A 20220-nucleotide genomic window follows, 5' to 3' on the forward strand; every position below is an offset into this window, starting at 1 on the left:
AATTGGAAGTGCTTTTTCCACCCGCCACTGCCGCATCTCTCCTGAGATGGGCTGAGCTCGTCCGTCAGCTGCAAAGTGCCAGTGGTTCACGGTCATTTGTGGGGGGGATGATGATGATGTTGGATTTTAGTAATGTTTGGAGGAGGATTAACAAGAATTTCATTTCGACTCCTTCACAGGCAATTAGCGACAGCTGCTGCTAGAGAAAGGCCGTGATGATTAACACAGTGACCTTTGCAAAGATCGGCTTTCCTTCTTGGAGGGATTCCTTTCGGATGGACTTGTGAGCCGTTAGCACTATGGCACAGAGCGGGATGCGTGGGTGCTTTGGGGTTTGGTGGAACAAGGTCTCTGTTTCATTATTGACATAATTAGGTTGTAATAAAAAGGGGTTTCCTGTTAGACTGCGAGGTATTTGCTCCGCTTCAGGATTTTCTGCTTCTTTAAAGCTCCAGAGTTGGGCCTTACCAGCACCCATGGGAACGTGGTCCTGCGCGCTCCAGACAGCGATGCTTTCTTCAGGGTTGTTTCGGTTCATGAGATTTTACTCACTAGCTTTGGTAGTCATTGTGGGAACAAGGCAAAAGGGCAAGAAATCCAGTCTAGAGGTTTGCAGAGCACCAAGAAATGCCATTTGGGTTTTTACTGCGTGTGATGGTTTGCAGTCCAGTATGAAGCTGACCATCACAAGTGACGAGTAAAACAACCCACTGCACGGCCAGCGCCGAGACCGATGTGCCCGGACCTCGACAATACGTGGACGAGGTTGCTGCAGGTTCCTGCAAGTGCATTTTCAACACAGGAGAGCAACATGCTTTCTGCTGCAGGTCTGTTCCCGCTGCCCTTAGCTGCATCCAAGAGCATTTTCCCTGCCCGTGCCGGGGAAGGACAGTGCATTAGGCAAATGCATCTTCTTTTAAACCACGCACAGGTTTGCTCGGTCAGGACTGACCACATGTGCCAGCCTTTCTGATTCCCCTTTTTCCCCCCTTTCTTTCCACCCCTTGCCCAGGTTTGCCTGTGTGATGTTCTCACTTACAAATCCTGTAGAGCTGCAATTATTTTGAGGTTTAATGACCCATGACTTCTGTAATGCTTTATTTTATTCACTTTCAGCATGTTTTTATTCCCCAATCAAATAAAGAGTATTAAAAACCCCACCAAGAACAAAGCCTTGCTTTCCATTTGAGAGAAAAATGCTTCGAAAGCTGTATTCCTGCTACACAGGTAAATAATTAGATTGCTAATGAATTAGCTTTGCTTTGAAGACGAAAGCTGCAGTGTTCCTAATTAAGTTCTGAGGAGAGACGCAGGAATTTGGGGTCTTTCTCCCAAGAAATGGGGGAAAAGGGGACCGCCGAGCCGGCCAAGGCCTTGGACCGCCGGCGGGGTGGTGATTTACCCCACCTTGGTCTCATCCCCATCTCGTGGTGCCTCTGTGCTTGCAGCAACTTCCAGCTCTTTGACATTGTTTAAATTCCTCATTTTAGTCTTTTTCCATGGCAGTGAATTCAGAGAAATAATATACTTTCTCTGTGCAACACATTTCCTTTTATCAGTTTCAAATTAATATTTGAATTGAATGGTTACTTACTCCTGTATTTTGAGACAAGGAGAATGGAAGTCTGTGATATATTTTCATTATATCACTCTATTTTATATGCTTTTCATCATGAGCCCTATTATTATGCCCATCCTAAGATGAATAATCTCATATATTTTTTTCTTTTTTCACAGAGCAGGGTTTTTTTTCCAGGCCTTTGATCATTCTCATCACCCTCTTCTAAAGCCCCTTTTAAGTCTGTAATAATACTCTTTTTCAGATGAGGTGAAAACTATTCTGGGATTAGGCAGCATCATTTTAATAATGTTATAATCTTCACACTATTACTCCCTATCCCGTTCACTAAGCAGACTAACATCTTGTTTGCCTCTCACTCCATCCGCCTTTTTTTCCCTGGACTGCTGCTGCCTGCAGAGCAGCATCAAGACACTCTGATGCTCTGGTCTCCTTCCTAGTTAATATTGTTAATTAAGAACCGTGTGAAAAATACCTTGATTTCCCCCCCAGTTAATTTGCATCTATCAGCTTTGGCATTAATTTGCCATTTTGTTGCCTTTTCTCCTGGTCATTTGCTTCTTTTCTGGCTTTGACGAACTTATTTCCACGTCAGCTCTGTATTTGGCTACTTCACAAATTCATCTCCTCATCCAGCTCCTCACTAAATCTATTAGACGGTGAGTTTAATACCAATCCATATGGCTTCCTCTTGATAGTTAACCTTTTGCCATGATGAAAATTCACTGTTTAATTCCATCTTCTTTCTCTTTTGATCAATGGCAGTATTTGCCCTCTTCCCTTCTCCTACTTAGCTGTTTTGCAGCAAAATGAATTGCCATCCGATTTCTCTGTCTTGTTAAATCCCTTGAACGGGTTGATAAAACCCCAGGAAAAATCAGAAGGACTATTTCCTTTTGCAGAAGCTGATGGTGGTTTGTACCTACCAGGAATTTCCTCGCCAGCTAGTGCTTTTTTTTGCGGCACGGTAAAACCCAGGGGATTCGTAGTGGTCTCGGAGCTCTTTGTATCGTTCAGTGTGATTCACTGAACGGACTGCAGAAAGAGATCCCAGACCTGCTCTGCAGGTACCCGAGAGCAGTGTCACAGCTTCTGCTGCCTCCTCTGCCCTGATCCAAGACATTTTAGGTGTAGATGATGGGCATCACTGTTTGCTTTCCTAATTTCTGAGTTTCTACATCCTTGCTTTGGAGCCTGCATCCTTCCTGGGGAGCTTTTTGGGTCCAGGCACAGGCAGCCCTGCAACTCGCTTTCCCCCTTAGAAGGGGAATTATAATGTTCACCATCTGTGTTGTGGTTCCCTGTAATGGGAAATCTACCCATCCCCATCCCTGAAAACTTACTACTTAGGACTTTAAAAGAGAGAAGAAAAAAAAAAGTTGAATGTTTTCTGAACTGGATCTCAAATGCAAACAGTTGCTCCTACTTTGGAATAATAAGGCGCAGGGGATATGTATTTTCCTCTGTTCTTCTGAGGACATATGTGCTGAGACAACATTAAACTTCAGCGAGGAGACGTGCAACAGGAATATGATCAAAACCTACTGCTGCAAAAAGAAGAAATGGTGACTTAAGGGTGCCTGCGTTCCCTGGGTAGAAACCATCAGTGGAGAGATGCATTGCATTTCTATCTCATTACGCAGAGCTGTTGAAGGTTGAAATGCTGTTAAATATACCACAGGCTCTTATTAAATGTCTATATTAAAAAAACCCAAAACAATACACACACACACACACCAGATTGCAGCCGGTGGAAGCACTTTCTTTATTTGAGGATCATTTTTTTCAGACAGGCTGACTTTTAATAAGCCTCTTGTGCCGGCTGATGTGCTGGCTCAGCGTGATGGTGGTGGAGTGGGATGCTCAAACCCAGGAGCCGACCCGGGGGCAGCGCGAGAGCCTGTGCGGCGCCGGGCTGAGCGGCTGCTGGCTGCGAAGGATCGCTCCCGCTCTCACCACCCACCCGGGCAGCCAGTGCCTTTTACTGGGGACGGAGGTTGGGTACTGGTTTTTGTAACATTGCCATGGACCCTGGTGCAGCAGAACAGCGCTGCCTGTTCTCAGGATGGTGCTTGAGCACAGGCTCTAAGTTGGGGTGTAGCGATGGGACTAAGATGTGCATCAGGGTGGTGGTGGCATCGAAATACATTATTCAGCCCCGATGGAGGATAGCACACACCATAGGTAGTGGTTGAACTGAAACAAAGTGCAGAGGATGGAAGAGGAAGGAGCTAAACCATAGCCGCTATTTTTGATGGCTGCTTTGGCCGCCCGTGGCTGTTACGGTGACTCTGGGGCTCGTCCCATCAGTGCCAGTGCCAGCACCATCCTAACACAGCCCTTTGCTTTGAGCTGGGAAACCCACGTGCCGCCTCCTTCCTTCCCTGTTCCCTGCCCTCCCTCCCGCTCTCTGCACCTACGGCTCTTTTCCCAGTAACAATGAGCTTTCTAGTGCTACTAAAGACTCTACTTCTCATGTTACTTTCTGTCTCGGTGTTAAACTCAAGTTATAACCTAAAATAATAAAAAAACTTGAAAAAGTTTCTTTAAAAACTTTTTTTCCTTTAAAACTTTTTTCTTTAAAAAAAGTGTAAAGAAACTCCAGGTGTATTTTTATAAGCAGCGGCTAGAAAAATATCTGTTTTGACTCAGTATCCGAGTGGTTTGGGACACAGTGGAGCTGTAAATGTCGCATAATGTTTTCTGAATAAAGCATCCGTGTTTGCTGTGTGGCGATGGCACTGCTGACATGCTCGCTCTTTGGATGGGGATGAGTCAGCCCCCAGCAGGGTAGTTGCAACTGCTGGAGCCTTTCGGGAGGTCCACCCTGCCAGATCATGTCCAGTCCCTGAAATCTGGCCTTGACTGTGTTTGATTTGTTGCTCGGCGTGTCTTGGTGCTCAATTCCTTAAGGCAAACCAAGTTCTCAGTAGCTGTGTATATCCTAAACTGCCAAAATATTTATGATTTTAAAAGATGAGTCCAAGACTGGGAACAATGGTCTGCTGGCTCAGGAAGGGGAGACGATGTATCTCTTGCCTTGCTCATCTTACAGGAGCACTGTTAGTGTTCCTTTAGATTTGAAGGAAAAGACCTGCTCAATCTTCATCCTGCCTTTTGGGGGGGGGGTATTTTGGATGCTGAACTAGCCTCTCTTTTTCTTTCTGCTACTTAAGCCAATATTTTTACTGTCACAACTTACCTGTAGCTCCACATGTCCCAGCGGAGTCGCTATCCTGAGGCTTTTTGGGGGATGCTTTGGGGTTTTGTTTATGGTGAGTCTCTAAAGCTGATCTCGTCCTTCTACAGCCAGATAAGCAAAGGGCAATATTTTCCTTTTAATGGTATAAAATGCTTATTGTGGAGTTATTGCTGATCCCTGTGTACCTGTGTGTAAAGCGTCTACCGTCTTGTGCTCCACCAGCCATCAGATTTCCGTGTAAAGCAGGACTATCCTTTTTCACATCTCAGGAACTGAATTTAATTCACTGATACGGTGCGGTAACTCCTTATATCCATTTCAATGGTCTGGTGAAATTCTGTTAGCAAAATACCTAATGAATGTTGCGATTCAATCAGGGCAATCTAGAGTGTAATGTGTGGAGCGATGCCAGCATTATATAAATCATTAAACATCAAAACATTAAAAAAAAAAATCCCTAATTATCTTCTAACTCCAAGAGCGCCTGTAAATGGCTGGGGACGAAGCCAGGTGTGGACAACGGGGACGGTGGCGAGCTGGGGTGGGATGGCTCACCAGCTTGGTTCCCTGAGCTTCACTGGTTGCATTTTTGGATAACGTGGATGCTGTAGCATGGGGAGGGGGTGGTTTGTGTGCCCTGGAGTCCCCCCAGGCCCTTGCAAGTCCTAGAGGAGGAGCGGTTATTAATTAAAGGGGTGCTTTAAATAAAATGAAGGAGAACAGTCATTGCAGATAAATTTTCTGTAAGCAGTTTAGTTTTCTACTCCAAGTCCATCTGTGTTGTGAACTGGGGACTGACTACACTTTATTTCGACTGGTTTGGCCCTGGGAACTCTTGCAGCAAAAAAAGGTGCAGTTGTGCTCTTGAAGCCAAGATTTTATAAAGATAAATGGTCTAGAGGTTTGGGGTTGTTTTTAGATTTTAAACAAAGTCTCTCGAAAGTCTTCCTAATGAGAGGCAAATCCAGCTAGCAAAGACTTTGCATTTGCTTTTGAAAAGATTGAATTGGAGGGAAATCTCTGGCTTTGGCCATGGGTCCACTCTGCTGGGAAAGGTTATCTGCGGAGAACAAAACCAAAAGTAATCGGTCCTGAAATACGGACATGTTTAAAATGCACCACAGGCTCTCTGGGAGGTTGGAGTACGATTTGAAAGACTTTTGCAGAATACAGAATTATAACTTTCTGAGAGACAGAGAGAAAGAGTGTGTGGGTGTGCATACGTGTGTGTGTGTCTGTGTGAGATTTCAAGGTGGGGGGTTTATCGACACTCGTCTGCTTTTGTGCCCGTCTGCTGTTTTAGGATCAGATTAGGCATTTTGCTTTCACTCAAAAACTAAAAATGGGTAAGGAGAGTGGATGCAGATGTCCCAGCCCTCACCTGTGCTAACAAACATGGGCTGCACTTAATAGTCACTTAAATAAGAACGAAGCCACAGAATTCTGCATCACGGGGAAATAGTTTTTATTAAACGGATGCTGCCTCGGATGGACGAAAACCTTTGGGAATGCTGCAGAAGATCAGCGCTGCGGACCCCACGTAAGGCTCCTGGGGTGCAGCCCGTGAGCCCCGCCAGCGTGTGCCCATCTGCTGTGCGCCACTGCATCCCCGCTGCCGGGAATAGAGCCCGGTCAAGCCGGCCCTGCCTGCTGCTTCACCAGCAGTTCACGACGTCACTCAGCAAACCCAGCGCGGGGATCTCAGCTGGAGGCCCCCAGCTAAAAAAAATGAAGCTTGGCAGCTGCGGCCAGGCGCAGCCGGGGCGAGAGAGGGGAGCAGGGCGAGCCGTTGGTCGGTGAGCGATGCTCAGCCGGATGCTTCCTACGGTCGCTGACCCTCTGCCGCAGGCTGCTCCCCCCTCCAGGGATGCGCCCCCCCCCCCCCCCCAGATCTGCTCCGGTGAGCGCCGGGATGGACAGATGGCAGCCGGCGCTCAGCTGTGCCCAGCGCTGCCTTCTCTGGCCTGCAGAGACCCGGCTCGCATGAAGCTGCTCGCTGCACGCTTGGAGCCTTAAAGCCAGCCTGTTTCTAAAGACAGCTTGCAAAAGACCGTTGAGTGCAAATATTAGGCATGTCAAGGTGTGAAACGTGCTGTTTGCAGGGCGCTGGGTATGCACAACGTGTGCTGCAAGTACTGCAAGTCTCATTTGAGAGGTTTTTGGTCTCCCACATCTGTCCTGCAAACCGTCACCTAACACCGACTTTCTTTCTTTATTAAACCAGTGTATTTTAAGCCCAAAGCAATGTGTTATATCTCAAGAAAAAGTAAGCTGAGTCTTTTTTTAATATAGTTACAGCTAGGAGTTTTTGTCAATGCTTGAGTCTGGGGATATTTTAAGAGCTCCGCTATCTTCTGCTGGGAGGGAATACAATAAATATGTAGATAGGGAGTGCTGCTGCTTTGAAAGGTAAGTAAAGGGTCTGTGCTGAACTGACGCTAGCTGAAAAATTTGTTCAGCCTAATTAGCAGCAAATCACTTCTGTGTCCAACCTTGCTTGTAGAGGTGGGAGCCAATTTCTGCACACACACACACACCCCCCGTCCCTTATCCCCTGCTGCCCTTCGTGGCTTTTCAGAGCCCCCCCGGCTGGGCAGCTGAGGGCTGCTGCGAGGACGGCAGCTCTGCATCCATGTGTCATTGCAGACCGAGGAGCGCAAAATGGCATTGCTGGAGATTCATGGGAAACTGTACGCCCATCCTGGGCTTTGTCTCGGATGGTTCAAGCTGTCACCGGAACCTGTCACGATCGATCAGCTTTTAAATTTCATGAAATTTTAATTAAAGAATGGAAAGCCTACAAAGACATCATAGGACAAGAGCACTGGAAACAAACACAATTTCACTTCCAACCATTAGCCAGAAAAGCAGCAAATGGTTGACTGCACATCACCATTGCAGTCTAATGAAAAGTACAGCTCTTGGCTTCAGCGGGCAGGTCATTAGTGACTGAATAATCAGTGACATTTCCCTTCTAAATCTGACACAAACGAAGTGCAGTGCTCTGGAAAAAGCCATTAAGTGCAAAGCCTTGCCTTTACTCTGCTCCAGGTGTTGCAGAACAAGACCTAACGGCAGCCTTTAGCCACGATTGGGCTTTGATAGCATCCACGGGATAGCAACCCCCCGCTATGCCGAGAGCCAAATGCTTCCAGCCTTGCACAAGCACGGTTCCTGCCATCGCGTCGTGCAAAAAACAGAAAGTGAGACTTGTTCCTTCCTGGTGTTCACAGATGCAGCTGGTAAAAGGTACAAGTAGGAAAACCTATAATCTGGAGTACTGGGAAGCTGAAAGGTATATTCTTATGTCTGAGAGGTACCAGCAGGTAAAGGCCTAGCTCATCATGGAGTCAATCTGAAGCCTGATATCCTCCTGTGAATTCCCATGGCAGCTCCCTAAGCTGGGTGTTAACCTGTTTTTCTGCAAATTTTTAAATGTTTTCTCGATGGGAGTGGAAAGTGAGCAGCACCACACAGGAAAAAGGAAGGACTGGTGTTGTTTATGTCTTTGCCTTGACTTTCTCAGAATAACGTGTTGTCAGATGGATGGAGTAATCAAGTGGGTGTAACTTCCTCTGCTCCCTCCCCATGTGCCAGTGGCTTTGAAAATAATGCTGAAAGGTTAATAGGAGTCAGACTGCCTCGGGGGTGGGGGGGGGGTCCCTTGTGTTGAAGCAGTGAGTCCTTAAGAACGTTTTTCTGGGGAGAAGAGACCCCATGGGGGAAACTTTTCCTAGGCAAAAGCATTGATGGGAGCTGCACTGGGAAGCACTGTTGTCTTGGAAACTCTGTGCTTTGGAGCTGGGTATGTCTGATCTTCAAAATTCCTTTTTCTTTATGGACCCCAAATTAGAAGTTGTCGATGCAGTCAGTGTATCTTTTTTCAATGGCTCTGATTTATATTTAGCCCTGTGTTGGGAAGTTCCAGTGCAGTATTTTTGGTCATTAGCTCTCCTGGTTGTGTTTGGGCTAAGTGTCTACTGTTCAGTGGATAAACCTGGTTTGGGTGTAGTCCTGTGGGTTATAGCCTTACTGAAAACACACTCAGTGACCACAGGTAAAAGTGTATTTTTAATTAGTAGTTTCATTAATAATGGCGTAAAAAATTACCCAGGAAAGTTCATTAATGGATAACCGATTCCACTCCCAGCTATTGTATAGTTAGTTCCAGCTGACAACTCTCCGTAGTTTTGTTGCTTAAAAAGGGCATGGTGATATTGTTTCAAAATAAAAAGCATTATTACCCTATCAAAAGTTTCTTTTTAATATATTACATTTATGATGCATCCTTAGGTGTGTATCCAAACACTTGCATTTATATAAGCATTCAGGCAGCTATTGCCATGTGATATTCTTTATCCTGCCTTGTTTCGGAGAGCTTAGATTCCCCAAATCCCTTTTGGTCGTTGGGGACTCTCTTCCGAAGCTGGAGGAGGTGCCGTGCCCGCTCTTGTCTCGCTGCAGGGTGGTGTCCGCCTTGCCAGCATCTCGTTTTCCATCACTCAGGGTCATCTGGGAGATGCCCCCTGCCATCTGGAGAAAGCCTTCGAGGTGCTATCTGGGGGTTCTCCCAAATTACCCACTCAAACACCCTTCCACCTGTGCTCTTAAGACTCTTTCCTTTGTGTGCCATAGAGGAACCAAAGCAAGGAGCAAGACACTTAGAAATATTGATATTCCTTGGGCTTGTCATGGCTTTAACAGGCCATCACCATCAGTGCTTTCAGTTCTTTTTCACTTGACTCTGGTTCCTTGCTGCTTGCTCCAGCAGTTGCTGTCTCACGCGCTCAAAGTTCTGGAGCTGCAGAGAGATGCAGAATATTGCTTATAAAATTAATGCCAACAACAGACTCCCCTTTTCTAAGTATGTAGTGAAGAAGAACTACCATGCAACTTATTTTTTGCACAGAAAACGAGGTCATATTTCTACATGACCTGAAAACCCAAGTTAAAGAGAAAAATGAAAGGAGCTTTTTAATTGTAGTTCTGCAACTTGAACTGCCCTCTCTCCAACACAACTGATGGGTGCGTGCTGGACCGCAGCTCCCTAAATCTACGTTTTAAGGATTGCAGAGTTACAAGTCATGGGCATTGCTTTTGCGACTTAAAACCCTTCAGAGCGCGGAGGAGAAAGCTTCTCTCTCTTTTCCATCCTCAGGTGACGTTGTGGACATCTACCAGCGGGAATTTCTCGCTCTCCGAGACCGACTGCATGCAGCCGAGCAGGAGAGCTTGAAGCGCTCGAAGGAACTCAACCTGGTCCTGGAGGAGATCAAGAGAGCGATCTCGGAGAAGCAGGCCCTGCGGGATATAAACCGGACCTGGAGCAGCTTATCTGGTGAATAAACAGAGAAGTTGAGGATCTCGGGCTGTTTTGAAGCTGTTGCTAATGAGGAGGTAGAGAGGTGTGCGTGTGTGTGCGTGTACGCAGGGCTGCGGACAGGACGTGCTCTTCTCTCCCCCAGCCTGAGGAAATTGTGGAGTTCAGAGGGACTTGGGAACTCTTAAACTCCTGTTTAATTAGAGGTGCACATGCATCATTAAACGCTGAGATTTGCCTCTGCCGCAGATATTTGCCAATTTGCTTGCTTACAAACTGCTTTTTTTTTTTTTCTTGCAAGTCATACATGCCGTTTCCTATGGCTGTATTGAATCCATATGGAAAATGGGTATCTAGAGAGAGGGGGAGGAAGGAGTTAGGTTGGCTGAGCACCCCTCACCAATTTATTTGTTCTTTTTTTTTTTAAGTTGCTCAGTTGAAGAAAATTGGATCTCTACAGAAAGATCCGATTTGACCTCCATGTTATCTTCATACTCCCCCCCCTCCTTCCCAAATATTTTGGGACTTCTTTAAGGCCCTCATGGCTCCTGCTGAACTTTAATTGGGTTTGTGGTAGCATGTTAAAGGTTGGCCCGCTTTTTTATAACCCAGCAGTAGTCTCGGGTGGCCAGGCTGCTCTAAAAAGGCTTTTCGCCTTGCAGTCTCTTCCTACCTACCGTTCCTTGCAATTGATTCCCTTTTCCTTTTTAAGACGAAACCAAGTTAAAACTGTGGAATATCACCAACAAGAATGTGCTGCACCTTCCCACCATCTTCCATCATTTGCCACATTTGCTGTCAAAGGAGAACAGTCTGCAGCCAGCCGTGCATGTGGGACAGGGGCGCACTGGAGGTAAATGGGAATTAGTGCTGCTTCTGGTGCTCTTCCTCACCTTAGTGCCTGTCCCTCCCCTTTCCTTTGGGCCTGGCTGTGGTATGGAGATGAGCAGAACTGGAGGAACGGCTGCATGCATCATGCAAGCTTCCTTGGTATCGTGGCACGCGGGGTGGGTAAGCCTTGTCACATCTGCGAGTCTGGGGGAGTGCTGTCTGTGCTCTTGACTGGCACTAAAATGTTCTTGATGCTTCTGCCAGATGTTTTTTGCTGCTTTCCATCTCCAGAGTACTCTAGGCTTTGCCTGGAAGGTGGTCAGATGAAAGCACAGTTTGCAGGGTACTTCACGAAGGCTCTGTACTGGTCTTAGGGGACAAAACCCATCTGGAGTAGGACTTTGGGTACTAGATGATTCTCCCCTGCTCCCATGTCCCAACCCAAAGCGAAAGACCTGACTTATCCCTCCTAAACTGATGTACTTGTGGCCATGGGAGGGGTTTGGAGAACAAGGGTGCTCTTGTAGTTTATGTTCACAGGCTGAAAAGGCCCCTAGGAGGGAGTTTGGATGTTTCCATAGGCATCAGTCTTTCAGGAAGAAAAGAGTTAGTCTACCTGATGGCCATGGGTGCCCTGCCAGCCTGGTGCACTGGGGTGCTGCTGGTCGGTACTGGGCTGGGGGACAGGAGTATGGGAGCCCTACGTAGCCCAGGAACCTGCCAACCTGCTGATCACTGCTGGTTTTTAATGACGGAGCGTGGCACGGAGCAGATGAACCATGAGGCGGTCATGGGAGTGAAGTGTCTTGTCCCAGCACATCCCCCTCTCTAAAATCTCTCCTTGGCCCTGGGCAGTGTCCGTTGTGATGGGTATCCCCAGCGTGAAGCGGGAGGTGCATTCCTACCTCACCGATACCCTCAACTCCCTCATCTCAGAGCTCACTCAGCAGGAGAAGGAGGACTCCGTCATCGTCGTCCTCATCGCCGAGGTAAGACAGAGCTTTGCCTGTTTATCTGATTTCCCTGTTCATCCCATTTCCCTGACTCCCATCCCACTGTCTGCCAAACTTGTCTCTGGGCAGATAAGCCCAGCCTTGGGCTGCCGTCCGACCAGGATCATTGGGTGCGTCCTGCCCAAAGCGAAGCACCGATGGGGGCAGAGAGGGTCAGGACGCGAGCAGGCAAACAGCAGCAGCTGCCAGCGCAGCACGTGCTTTTGTCTTGCTGGTCTCAATCGTGATGGCGCTTGCAGGGCGCTTGAGTGGTTGTTCCCAAAACGTGCTGGAGCAGCCCCATGGTCACATCTGGGGCAGCTCCCTGACCCGCTCCTGAAGCAGCTTGGTTTCTCCGCGTACCCATAAGACAGCTCTGAACCCTTCTCCAAACCCAAGACCCTGCTGATTTGGGGCTGAGGCTAATATGATGCCTCTTCGTACTGGTGTCTGGAGCCCAGAATCAGTTGCTGAATCCAGGGGCTAAAAAGCCTTGATACATTAATCCGCAAGAGCTGCTTTTATCTATGGGTTTAGATGGTTATTTTTCTCCATGGCTTTCCCCTCAGGATTATTTTCTTGAGCTTGAAGTGCATTTGTCTTAATTTCTAGAAATCTGGTGAGAAAGATAAACCTTGGTGGCATGTTACTGGGAGCGGAACAAAGATAAATGTCTGGGTTTGCTGCCTGTTTACCCATAATTTGATATTTTGAGTAGCATTTGGACTTCGGGTCTCTGGCTGGTATTTCGTACAAGAAGGTGTGCACAGATGGGTGCAGCCCAAAGTGCCCGGGACAAGATTCAGTCCTGGCTGTCGTTTCCCTTTGAGCCAGGACAGGTTTGATGACTGTTTTGACAGTGGGTGAGTTAAACCGTGAGAGGTTTTAAGCAACTTCACCAAAAACATCTCCTGTTTAGGACTGCAGTAATTTATTTTGGTTTTAGTTGACTTGAAAACAGGGTGCACGCTGTGACGGCAGCACCTGACTTTCTGTGTTACCTGTGACAAGGGAAGTGAACAGCAGAGAAATTAATTCTGATCCCGTGAAGTGCAGGAGCACACGCATCATATCGCAGTAACAGCGATGGTGGTTGTTGCAGATCACCACTGTCACTGTTCTTTCTTGCTGACACAACATCCTCCTTCCGTGCAAGCGTCAACCACCGCCGTGCCTGCTCTGCCTCTTCCCAGACCAAGTGTTTCTCGATGAACCTGCACTTGGCGTTGCTCGCTGGGGCTCCTCAGGCACAGGATAAGGAGTAAATAGCGGAGAGGGTGGTAGGAACCTGGAGCAGACTCTGGGTAGTTTGGAGGACAACAAGTGGAGCAACTGAATGTTATTTTTGGGATGGGGATTTCTCATTCCAAGTGCCACCACTAACCACCGCCGGTGTCATCCACAGCGGCTGGGCTGCTTGGGGGAGCCGGGAGCCCCGGGGCGAGCTGGCGGGCTTGGCTGTTGCCAGCCTGCTGGTTTGGTGGCAGCCAGGCTGCATGTTTGCTCCCAAAACCAGGAGCAGCTTTCCTGCCTTTGTTTTTCCCATTGCTGTTTTCTTGGCAGCGCTGGGGTAAGAAATCGGTCCAGCTCTGGGAGCCTGAGCCCTGTTTGGGAAAGGGACCTTCTTCCTCTTGAGAAAACCCTCCCTTGTCACCATTCCAGTGTGGAAGCGCTGTCTTCAGCTTGTGACACACATCCCCAGCGTCTCACTCCTCACCTCCGCCCGGCGCCGAGCGCAGCGGCAGCCGGTCCCTGCTTCTGTGATGCTGCGTCTGCAGCTCCGCCTGGGACGCACAGTCCCGTGATCCGTACAACCTGCCAAAACAATACAGCCACCAGGAAACAGGCGCAGTGTTTGCTCCTGGGTCTCCTGCCCTTTGTTCTTGGATTTTGTTTTCCCAGTCACTGTGCAGATGGTTTCTGTCCGGTGCCTGTCCCTGTGTTTGCACTTATCTCGTCTGCAGATAGCGGCGTGCGGCGCTGCTGACCTTTGCCTCCCATCTCTTACAGGTTGCCAGGTTGATTGTGGGAACAAACTGTTGTTTTTAGGAAGAAAAGCATCAAAATGAACCTGAAATGAAAAATGCATGCTTATAAATAGACCCCTCTTTTTCTGAAAAGGGGTGGAGATCCTTTTCCACCAAGAGTATTCACTTGGATGAAAGCCAGCGTGTATAGGGGAAAAAAATAAATAGCCCAGAAGTTAACACTTTGTGCAGCCACGTGGTGCTGGCAGGGGCAGAAGTGCCAGGAGAGCACGTGGGGAAGATGTGCAGCCTTTGGGGTGGTTTTTGGGGTGTGATGCCTTTGGTTAACACTGGCTGCAAAGGAGGGCTCCTAGGAGACCATCAGCATGGGGAGAGCGGTTAAACTGGGTAGGAGACACGAGGATGGTACAGAGGTGCTGACAGTACTCCTGGGGTGTGCTGAAGGTGATTTCTGAGCCGGGGGGGCACAGGCTGAGGCTGAAGGATCTAACACTGCTTATCTTTTGTTTTCAGACGGATCCGCAATACACAGCCGGAGTGGCAGAAAATATAAAAAACTTGTAAGCACTTCCAAATGACTACAGCGGTACGGTCTGTGCCTGTAGCGAGGCCAGGGAACGGCTTCATTAAGGAGAAAATACATGCTTTTATGCTTCCCTTTTGTATTTTTTTTGTTGTTTGGGGTTTTTTTCCTGTTCTTAAACTCTGGGCTGTCTTTGCTATTGTTGCTTCCGCTTTCTGCTTGTTCTTCCATTAGGCTGCTTTGTGCTTTCAGTATTTAACAGACGCAGTCATGCTATTTCATTTTGCTTTCTGTCCTGTGGCATTGCGAGAAGATGGATTATTTAGATCTCCAGTGATCCTGGCAATTGTTTCTGTGTCTAGTGCAGCCCTCTACCTGCTCTGCCGAGTCAGAGCAACTGGGCAGTGTGGTAAGCACACCCTGATGCTCCTGCCTTATTTTGCTTTAAAATCCATCATCCATTTTTCCTCCCGCTCCAGCCTGTTTGTTTTTCCCTTGTTCTAGGCGCTAGTTACATTTGTCTCTCATGCTAGCTGCTATTTATGTCCTGGAGTTTTAGTGGCTTTTGCAGCTTTATCTGTGGCTGTTTAGGCAGAAGCCGGTGACGGATTATTAACCGTGAACCGGTCCAGGCTCCTGCAATTGCATTTTTCGAAAGGATTGCAGTCGCCATAAGAAGGAGACGCAAAAGGGCAGTGCATCCTCCCGGCACCCCGCGTCCCCGAGCCAATGATGGGAGAGGGGCTGGGACGTGTGCGGGGAAGGTTGTGTTCCCGGGCACTTGCAGAAGAGCTGAAACAGAGCCCTCCATCTTGCTGTGCAGGAGCTGGCAGAGCTCCCCTCCCGCTGCCTGCTGGCAGGAGGACGCACTTATCGAGGAATAATGGACTGATTGTCCGACGGATCCTGATGAAATTACTGGGCGCTGCTGCAGAGGGTGCTTCTGCATAGAAGGCCTGAAACTTTAATTGACTTAATGATTTGATTTCTCGCTGTCCTCCCCCCCAATGCCTCCTGCCCTTCCCTGATTCACTGAAATTATTTTTCTTCCAAATTAAATTGAGGTGATGTGGGGCCAGGGCAGGCTGAGATCATATGGCAGGAGGGAGAAAGCTGTTGTTGCTTCGGTACAGGTTTTGTCAGCTGAATGAGAAGCTTCTGTTTCACTGCTGCCTGAGGAGGGGAAGATTTGAAAATGTTAGCTGAAAATCTTGCCAGTCGCAAGGAGGGAATAAGGAAAGGAAAAATAACTGAGAAGTTTTTGGCATTCTCACTGCTTTATCTCCCTCTGCCCCATCTCACGTCCTCCTGGCTCTGCACAAACAAAGGAAATCAAGCTTGCACCAAATGTTCTCAAAAAGGGCAGTGTTAAAATAACTGGTTTTCCCGCTTATCTCTTGCAGTTACAATAATCTCTGGGTATTGCTTGCAAGGCTGTTGTAGGTACATATTTTTCAGAAGAGTGACATTTTTTTTCTGTTTGAGATGGTTGACTCTTTAAAGGGTTCTTTAACTGCATTATAGGGAAAATAGATGCTGATTTTATCAGCATAAGGAAACTAGGTGCAATTCCTGCTGGCTGTCCTAACTACAGCACAGCAATGTTTTAAGTGACTTATCAGAAATGCATAACATAATCTCTGCAAAATGACTTTTAATTACTGATGCATTTGGAATATCTCTAAGTGCCAGTATTGCCAGCAAGTCCTTTCTTTGGCGTGTCAGTCTGCAGGTCCGTTTAATCCTGTAGGGAGTACGAGGTGCTCCCAGCTGGTCTTCAGAGCTGACCCGGGGGTGGGGGGGTGCGGGGAAAGGGAGGAGGGATGCTGGCAGGGGGGAGCACACAAACATGGGACTATTAGAGACCGTGGGAGGGAGAGAGCAGCTTTCAAACTCCGTGGCAGTCCCTGCTGATGTTCTTTGGTGAGGCCTGGAAGTGCACTAGCTGCTGGGGAAGTTTTATCTTAGAGGCTGTATTTTTTTGTTTGGTTCTGCAGCTCAGTGTTTACCCAGCGATTTGGTCTTTGAAATGGTGTGTCAGACATGGAGGTATTTGTTTACTGCTGCTTTTCTCCCTCAGATTCCCAAAGGAAATACACTCAGGTCTCCTGGAGGTAATTTCCCCGTCTCCGCATTTCTATCCTGATTTCTCACACCTGCGGGAATCCTTTGGGGACCCCAAGGAAAGAGTCAGGTAAGAATCAACGAGCTTAAAACCAAGCAAGCCCTGAATTAAGTAACTGCAGCAGGGAAGGCTCTTCTGCAGGGCCAGGCAAGGCCCCTAGACTTGCCTTACACAGGAGCTGGAGGGATGTGGTGTGGGGGGGTACGAACTGGCCCCAGCGTTGCAGGGCTTGCCTTGCGCTGCCGTGTTCCCCTCACCGAGCGAGGGGGTCATTTTAACCCAGACCATGTTCATTTTGGAAGTCCCTCAGTTTTCCAGTAACTTTTCACTGACCAGTTTGAAACCAAAAAGGAGAGGCCATATGCCATCCGCTCCTCCAAGAGTTGCGTCACCTTCCCAGCTTAAACCCAGCTCCCCCGAGCAGCCCGGTATCCCAGGAGAGATTGGCGCTCCCACTGTGTTTGTCTTTTGCAGGTGGAGGACGAAGCAGAACCTCGACTACTGCTTTTTGATGATGTATGCCCAGTCCAAAGGCATATATTACGTGCAGGTGGGTTTGGTGCCAGGGGTGGAGGGGAGGTGGGTGTACCTGTGAGTTCACTGTGGCTCGTACCCACCTGAGAGAGGGCAAAGAGCATGTCCAGTTGTATGATGGAGCAGAGCGGGAGCAGGTTTTAACCAGATAGGTTCAAAAGCTAGGCTTCTAAGATGTTTTAGACTTGGAGACCTCCTGCCTAGGGAGGGCAGGAATCCTTGTTTCGTTTACCTGTTAGATTGGGTGAGAAAAATCTGTTTGGAGCATCTTCCAAAATAAACTAGGTCTGTGCCAAAGCTTTCCTCCACTCTATGACATGATTGGTCCGCACAGAGAGGCTCTTACTGGAACCTGGATGGGTCATTGGCACTGAGTGTCCTTTCCTTTTGCAGCTGGAGGATGATATTGTGGCCAAACCAAACTATCTCAGCACAATGAAGAACTTTGCCTTGCAGCAGCCCTCCGAGGAGTGGATGATCCTGGAGTTTTCTCAGCTGGGTTTTATTGGTAACGTTCTCCCCTGCTCACCCCAGTCCCATCAGGCACGGGTGCAAGTGCCTACTGGTTTTTGCAAGCACTTACGCTCTTGGGTCAACAAGTTGTCCCCACGAGATGGTAAAATACTTGGACTCAATCCCTCCCTATTTTTGCAATGACCGTTGTATTTGCACAGGGGAGAAAGATCCTCACAGCTGGTACTGCTGATACTCACTTGTAATAAAAATAAACCTGGTCGGTGGCCCAGCTGACAGCCGAACAGCTTAGACGTGACCAGTAGCTTTTCGGCTGGATGGGATCTGGAGTTGCCTAAGAGTGTGTAAAAGGAAGTTTACATCAGCACGGAACTATTTTGGGAACAGCAGTACATGGCTGCAGTAGCAGCTTGATCTGTTATTTTGGATACTGGTTTGACTGGCTTAAAACTTGTCGGTTTTGGGGCAGGAAATGGTCTGTCCTGCAGCTGGCTGAATGTTTTTCATCCTTATTTTTCCCTGCTGGATGGAAGAGTTTTAGACCTTTTGATAGTGTTGTGACCTATGAGACACTAATGCTTTCTAATTCTGTGATGAATATTAAATCCGGAACTGTATTAGCAATGCCAGCAGTTCTGCTACATAAAACAGAGCTACATGCTATTTCCTTTACGTAGAGAGATGGACACATCAGTCTCCACAGCCCAGTCTCCCAAGTTTTTTCTTCCCAGCTCTGATTCTTGACCGTTTCATACTGTAGCTGCCCTCTCTTCTCTCTTTGTGCTGTAGGAAAAATGTTCAAGTCTCTGGATCTGAGCTTGATCGTGGAGTTCATCCTGATGTTCTATAAGGACAAGCCCATTGACTGGCTGCTGGATCACATCCTTTGGGTGAAAGTCTGCAACCCTGAGAAAGATGCAGTACGTAAACAACCTCTGGGGTGTGTGGGCAAATGTGCTCTTGGTCTGTGTCTCCAGAGGATCTTTTCTGTGAGCTCTGGTGCTAACTGACTTTGCACCGAACTGTGCCGTCCCTGTGGAGCGCGCCGCGGGGTGTCCTTGCGGATTGTGTAAGCGAAGACCTGGGAGTTCAGGCTTTTGTAGTCTGCAGCTGCCAGAAAAAGCATTATTTCTGCATCTAAGCACTAACAGGGTATTCCTCCTCCAGTCCTCGAGGAGAGTCGCTGTTCCCCATTTTTCTGTGTTGTTTTTCATTCCAGTGTGCTTCTCTCCCTGCAGCCATTCCCCGCTCGCTGACCATAACCCCAGAATAACCCGTTGGCTCTGGGCTCGTGTGCCGTGCCTGCCTGGAGCACACATGCAGTCTGCCCAGAGAGCTCACCCCAGATGACCCAAGAGCAAGCCCACTGTGCGTAGCGTGCCAAAATAAAGCCAGAGCACGCAAAGCTCTTGTCAGGATTTCTAGGAGGGTGCAGAGAGGTGAAATGGGCTCCGTTTTCATGCTGCTGTCTCGTTTGCGGAGCCGTGTCTGCATGAAGCCTCCGTGCCCTGCGGAGGTTGTGTTTGACCTCCCATCGGCAGCGGCAGCGAGGGGCTAAAGCAAGTGGGAAGGGCAGAGGAGGAGTGTGTGTGACAGTAAATGTAAGATGAGCTCACCACCAGATACTCTCCTGACTCCTGTCTGAACATACTGTATTTACTCATATGCTCCCCCAGCAGAGAATGAGCAGCGGAGTCCCCGTGCAGAGCTTGAAGCCAGTCGCTTAGGACAGACATCACGGCCACAACTACTTTGTGGTGGCAAATACCAGAACAAGTGGTCACTCTGGGGATAAATACTGTATTTATGTGTTGGGGGTGGACAGGGCATCCCCAGGGCTCTGCAGAATTGGGGCAAGGATGTGGTTTAATTTGGCCTGATCCCTGGCAGAGGCCGTGATGGCGGCTCCAGTCCCCCATGTGCAGCAGGACCAGTCTCAGATGATGTCCATCGTGTCCTCCTGGCAGTTCAAACCATGTGCTCAGGTGGGACAGAGCAGTCCCCGGGCCTGTCCAGCAGCCCCCAGGGTCCTCACAGCCATAGATGAAGCTGGAATGGCAGGATGCTGGGATGGAGCTGGGAACGATGCTGCCATCTGTGCCCCCCCCCCCCCCCCCCCAAATCTTCAGCTTGAGCATTGATTAAATGTACATCCTGCTATGCAGGATCATCTTCTCCTTAGCTCATCTTCGCTCATCTTCTCCTACCTGGTAGAGCCAAGGTTCTCCCAGGGGAAACTGCAAACCTCTTAAATGTGTTGCCTTTTTAAAAATTAACCTACTTTCCATGTGGATTTCTGGCTCCTTTCCCCCACTGTTTGCATGATTAACTCTGCGCAGCGCCCTTTCAAACATGACTTTCCCTTGTAAATCCCACTGTGCAGAATCAAATTGATAGCGGGGAGGATTTGTCTTTTTGATTGAAAGTTTGTTTGACCTGAGCTTTTGGCAAGTGCTTTGCCTGCTCTGGATATATTCTGCTCTTTCTTTTTTAACTAATTTTAGATTTACCTGGGGTAGAGCTGTGTGAAAGGATGACCTTCTTACCACCAACTGAGCTATTCCCCCTCCTGGCTTGACTGAGACAACGCTGCTTTCAGCAAATGCTTCTTTAGCAGAAGGGAAAAAGGGGAGAAAGAGAAATCAGGAGATG

General features: G+C 48.2%; 1 protein-coding gene across 1 annotated transcript in view; it reads left to right on the forward strand.

Annotated features, from left to right (window-relative positions):
• MGAT4B (alpha-1,3-mannosyl-glycoprotein 4-beta-N-acetylglucosaminyltransferase B) overlaps positions 1 to 20220 on the forward strand; it is a 51544-nt gene that overhangs the window by 25676 nt on the left and 5648 nt on the right. Inside the window, exons 2-9 of the mRNA XM_075766629.1 lie at positions 9940 to 10119; positions 10814 to 10954; positions 11788 to 11921; positions 14426 to 14472; positions 16516 to 16629; positions 17035 to 17110; positions 17488 to 17602; positions 18358 to 18488. Of these exons, the coding sequence (XP_075622744.1) occupies positions 9940 to 10119; positions 10814 to 10954; positions 11788 to 11921; positions 14426 to 14472; positions 16516 to 16629; positions 17035 to 17110; positions 17488 to 17602; positions 18358 to 18488 (938 nt within the window). The remainder of the gene's footprint in view (positions 1 to 9939; positions 10120 to 10813; positions 10955 to 11787; positions 11922 to 14425; positions 14473 to 16515; positions 16630 to 17034; positions 17111 to 17487; positions 17603 to 18357; positions 18489 to 20220) is intronic.

The sequence above is a fragment of the Balearica regulorum genome, chromosome 14 (assembly GCF_011004875.1).
Source record: "Balearica regulorum gibbericeps isolate bBalReg1 chromosome 14, bBalReg1.pri, whole genome shotgun sequence".
NCBI classification, from domain to species: domain Eukaryota; kingdom Metazoa; phylum Chordata; class Aves; order Gruiformes; family Gruidae; genus Balearica; species Balearica regulorum.